Source organism: Sinocyclocheilus rhinocerous, unplaced genomic scaffold (genome assembly GCF_001515625.1).
Source record: "Sinocyclocheilus rhinocerous isolate Xijiao unplaced genomic scaffold, SAMN03320098_v1.1 scaffold432, whole genome shotgun sequence".
Lineage (NCBI taxonomy): Eukaryota > Metazoa > Chordata > Actinopteri > Cypriniformes > Cyprinidae > Sinocyclocheilus > Sinocyclocheilus rhinocerous.
The window spans coordinates 585,335-590,740 of NW_015627225.1; the positions used below are offsets into that span (position 1 = coordinate 585,335).

General features: G+C 34.7%; 1 protein-coding gene across 1 annotated transcript in view; it reads right to left on the reverse strand.

Annotated features, from left to right (window-relative positions):
- The window catches only part of LOC107721256 (tyrosine-protein kinase Lck-like), a 16,713-nt gene extending 12,941 nt beyond the window's left edge, over positions 1-3,772 (reverse strand). The window contains exons 1-2 of the mRNA XM_016529183.1: positions 3,548-3,772; positions 1,074-1,177 (exon numbers count right to left, since the gene is read on the reverse strand). Of these exons, the coding sequence (XP_016384669.1) occupies positions 1,074-1,172 (99 nt within the window). The 5' untranslated portion in view covers positions 1,173-1,177; positions 3,548-3,772. The remainder of the gene's footprint in view (positions 1-1,073; positions 1,178-3,547) is intronic.
- Between the last annotated feature and the right edge of the window lie 1,634 nt (positions 3,773-5,406).

Sequence of the window (5,406 nt, forward strand, 5' to 3'; positions counted from 1 at the left end):
GGAGAAATTGCACATCTGACACAAATCATGTGATTATAGCATATTAGCTTGTAAAAGATCTAAACACACTTTATGTGTTAAGAGAGATAATACACTGGTTGATTTAAAAAGTAGGCCTAACACAAAAAGACACATCGATTGAGTAAGATAATACAACAGGTTGTGTTATTTTCAACACATCAGTTTTAAGAGTGTGGGGTCAGTGGTCAACCATCTTTAGAAGATATACTGAGATTGTCAGTCTTGCTTAGCATTAAGGATTTTCACCTGAAAACACAAATACTCTATTTCAGTTTCAGCAAGGCAGATCATTCTTTTTTTTTTTTAAATGCTTTGTGTAGCACTTTGTGAGATTTTGTTGTGTTTTGTCTTGCGTTATAAACCACAGAGATTTTTAATGCATCTCTTTAGTGTAGAGAATGGCTCTACCACTTCCTTTCTCTCTCTTCTCTCCACATATTTTGTGACTTCTCTGTTACTGTCTCACATTACAACCTGCCTTTTTTCAACTGTCTCAAAATTCTGAAATCGTATGATATATCAAAAAAGAAAAAAAAACTCACTGTTACATTTCTAATGTAGAAATAGGCTACAATTTTCTACTCATTATGTGAATTATTCAATGACTTCTCATGGGGGTTTCTACTGGATTTTTTGTTGGGCAAAATATCTTAGTTAGTTCTTCAACCTAAATCTCTTGTAACCACTCTAGCACAGCTAGCTAACTGTTTGGGAATCTTAAATATGTTTTATATATATTTAAAATGGAAAAAAAGGAAAGCATTTACTTCACTATGCTTTATTGCCATACCTTCCGATACTTAGCCTATTTCTATTCGCTTTGAGTCGGATACTAAACGCTCGAGCAGCCTACATGGTTGCTATGGATACTTGCCTGATAAAGCAATTTCTTTTCACAAGCGTCTGTTTAGCTCACCATAACTTATCTAACTTTGTGGTTACTGATTTTACGCTGTGATATACTTGGATGTAGAAGGTAAAAAAGAAGTGTTAAGTGTAGCTAACATTCTCTTCAGCAGACGCATACAATACATAAACACATAGACATATACCTGACTGGCTGGAGGCTTTGGGCAGTTACATTGATCGCACCATTCATCTGGATGGTAGGAGAATTCGTCATCAGGATCAAAAGAGCCACAGTTCCCCATATTTGCTAAACATGAGAGAAATACAGTGACATAATTATTAGAACTGCAATGACAACTGTAAGCATCTCCAAGTATATATTCATCAGTTCATCAATAAGTGCAAGCGATCTAGCTCCTGGCGAATAAAAAAGTTTGAAGCAGTGGCTAAATAAACCAATGAATTCATTTACATTTACAATAAATATGTTTTAACGTTATGGTGTGTATATATTTGTGACATGTATTCTCTTTGAGTTTTATGACTGTAGTAATTGAACTGAATATTTTGTGTAAGACTGCTCACTGGATTAATTATTTCCTGATATATCAGAGAAAAAGAGCCACAAACATTAATTTTATATTTAGGCCTAACATTTAATAGGCCTATGTGTCCATAGGGTTGGACAAACAGTTCTGTCTGTTTAAAAAAAAAAAAAAAAAAACAGTTCTGGACCAGATCTGTAAAGGAGGTTAATCCTCTTTATGAATTCTAGACACACTTTTTCCAACTCAAACGCTGCGTTTCAGACAGTTTTTTGAATAAACGAAGGGATTTGGATTACAGTGATCCGTATGCATGTGTGTGTGTGTGTGTGTGTGTTTTACATTTGTCTTGAGCATGGTGTGTTTTGCGTTATGAATCTGGAAAGTTCATGAAAAAATCCCTGTGCATAAGTGTTTGTATGGAAGGATGAACTGTACTTTTGTAAAAATGTAAATATGTAAACACAAATGCCCAGAAGCATTTTCATTTCCATTAAGCAGATAAATAATGGGCTAACTCAATCTGTATGTCTCTGTGCTCATGGGACAGTTTGGGAGAACAGCCCAAATCAAAGCAGGAGACAAGACTTTCCACTGTACCTGACCCTACCAGTATAAGTGCAAATGAGTCTCGAGAGATGCAAGCCGAGGTCAAATGTTTTGGGTTAAGATTGCTTTCTGAAGTACGAAGCATAGTTAATGTTTCTGTGACACAGGTGTTCCTTTCCCTTTCACTATATGGACAAAAAACACTAAGACACATTTTTCAAAATATCTTTTGTGTTATACAGGTTTGGAATGAAATGAGGGTGAGTAAATGATGACAGATGGCTTTGTGTTCATTCAGGCCTCCAGTTTCTCCTGTTACAGAGGATGTGTTTGTATAGGTTTGAAATGAAGCCAAACAGATCAAATGCCTCCCGACACAATCACAAGTTTGTTTATATATATCATTAAATCAACATTATGTTTGAGAGCAAACAGAAGTCAAAAGGTTGAGACATGAGGGAAAAAACTTGACTAATTCATACCAAACAGTCAAATCTATGCCAAAAAATACAAATTTAGATTTTATTGTCCGTAGGCCTATTATATACCGAGCTGTTGTGTTTTACGTTATCTTATAACACCAGTTTAGAATGTTTAGAAAAATTCCTATTTATGACTGATACCTTCCCAAATAAATAAATAAAGACCTTAACACATACATCATGATAGTTTGATTTGGAATTTGGTATAAACATAAAAGAATGATTGTTAAAAAAATGAAAGTGGCAGCCTAGCTAGCAAGAAGGCAGTATTTAGTAAGAACGCAGGGTTTTTCCGACCTAATATTTATGAAATTACCCTTTAAAAAAAAAAAAAAAAATTTACCTGTGTTAATTTTTAAGGACTTTTCTATAACTGGAGATGAAAAATTTTACTGATTTAATATTCAAATACAGTGGCGAAACGCAATCCAAAAAACTCCCTTAGTGACTGAATCACAATTTCAATTTAAAATCATGAAATTGTTATTGACTGACCTTGAGGTGTAATACGATACAACACATGCAGTGATGATATACATTATATTATCTCTATCATATTTCCTTTGTGAATTACTTTGCAAGTTACATTAAAATATAATGAATTTTTAACGCTAGAGCCAAAAGTGTAATAACGTTCTAGAAATTTTGATTTAAACAGCGCATACATTTATATATATGATTTTAAACCAAACACACTGTCACTTCTGCTTTACTACGTCAGAATTTAAAGATGTTATGCCTGTATTATAAATGTACATAATTCGCTGATTCATTTTTTAAGTAAATGAAAGCCTTAATTTTTTTTTCTATTTAGCAAATATTCTCAGCTCAGTTTGAAGCTCTTTTTGATATCTTTTCTTTTCTTTTTTTTTTTAATAATTGGTTGATAATAATTTTTGAAATAGTTTCCTCTGCTCCATCTCAGACGGTCTCAGGCTTTAGTTTTCGCTCGTAAAATTTCATCCAATAAATCACTTAGTGATTTAAAAAAGACTGTCTGAGAATACTTTTACCGGCCTGATAACCAGCTGTACTCATTAAAACTAATCTTGGCCTTGTTTTAAATCTAAACAAAATTAGATCCCAGTTGGTAAAACTTACCTTTTCTGTTGACAGAAGTTGCTGATGTTAGTGATGGGCCAGTTCAGCAAGCATCGTCATGTCTTTAGCTTTAGATTTTATGAAGAGCACATTTTGCCACAGAGCAACAAAACCAAGATTACAGACAAACTGACAAGATCTGTAAAGCTTTGGCGTGTATCGAAGACATGAGCTGCTAAAATGTGTAAGGCTGTGTAAGTCACGTCACAGTCTGACTTCCCACCTTAACAAAGGCACATCATTTGCAAAGGCATCACTCACACACGCACACACACCACAGTGGTGCAGAGCAAGCTGATGATAGAGCTTCCTGTCGTTGAGGTGTTTGAGCTGATATTTAACATTTTTCAGCAGGTGCACACTGCTCTGAGCAGCTGGTGTCATTGGAGTGAAGGATTCTGGGTCAGGACTCCACTTGTCACCTACTTTTGTGGTGCCATGATGTCAAAGAGCGGAAACTTTAACGGCATTCATGGGTTTTTGGCTTGTATTTGTACTAAAAAGAGCCACGAAACTTTACATTTAAATGTTCAAGCATAAAAGTGTTACACACATTGTTATTCCATGAGGTATTTGTGAACATTTAGGCCTCTAGTTTACATTAAACCGAATGTTAATGCTCTGTTAGAAAGTAGGCCTCTCTAGCAGAACTGTTTAACTAATACATACGTGTGGATATGCATGTGCACACCAGAAAATAAAACTAATATGCAACAAATATTTTTTGAGGTAAATTTGACATTTTTTTAGCTACTTGGATATGACGCTTATCTGTTTCATAAACCCTTTCTGTCTCTCTCTGTTTCTCATTCTCTCTGAGCAGACCGCACACTTTTGTTGTGGCATCAGTCTGCAAATAGTGCATGCTCTTGCAGGAAGTCACAGCCCAAACATTCAAAGGAAATTAGGTACATTCTTAAGTTTTCTACTGCAGGAATACTCATCTTAATTTAGACACTTATGCCTAAGCCTGCTGTGGCATTTGTATTTATTTTGATTTGTGTCGTCCTACGTGATTGAAACTTCTGACCGGGCTTTTCATGTGGTGAGTCCGGTGATCACAGCAGAAATGGGTGTTTCATTGTGGTTTGGTGGTGGGGGAAGGGGGTTAAATGGTGAAAACAAATAATTATATTATTTAAATCAGATCCCCTCGCATGATGGACCACATCAGGGTGATTTTTGCTAAAGTCGTATCCTGGCTGGATTTCTAGTTTTGTTTGTAGCTGTAAGTTTGAGGGAGCGCCTGAAACAATGGCTTGATTTTTTCCATTCCTTGGGGGTCTTGTGGTTGAGAGGAGGGGGGTTTGAGGGAGAGGGGATGTTGAGTGGGGCAGATCATCTTAACAGACAGTTATAAATTCACAGTTACATCTCTTGTGAGAGCAAATGTTAATTTAATGCTTTGAGATTGTGAATCCATGCCAAAAAAATATATAATTTAAACTGGGGTATTGGGTGCTAGTAGAGCTTTGGAAAATTTAACAGATTAAATATATTTAATGTGTTTTAACTGCAACAACAAATATGCATATAGTTTTGTGATAGATGTGTCGGAACAACGTTAATCAATTTATTAATTTTAATATTGGGTTGAAAAATATGTTAATGTTATATGTTAACAAAATATATTTAAAATAAGCAAATATTTTTTTAGATGATATTTCAATAATTTTTCAGTTGGCTTTATGTTTTAGAAAAAGGGTTCGTTACAAAGGGATCATTCTTAAAACTAGTGAAAGCCGTTTATATAGCAGGATTGTTGAGCTTTATATCAACCAAATTATTTCCAGCAAAATAGCGTAGATGATTTTTCATCCATTTTTTGAGATTTCATGACATTTTAAATTCATGTCAAA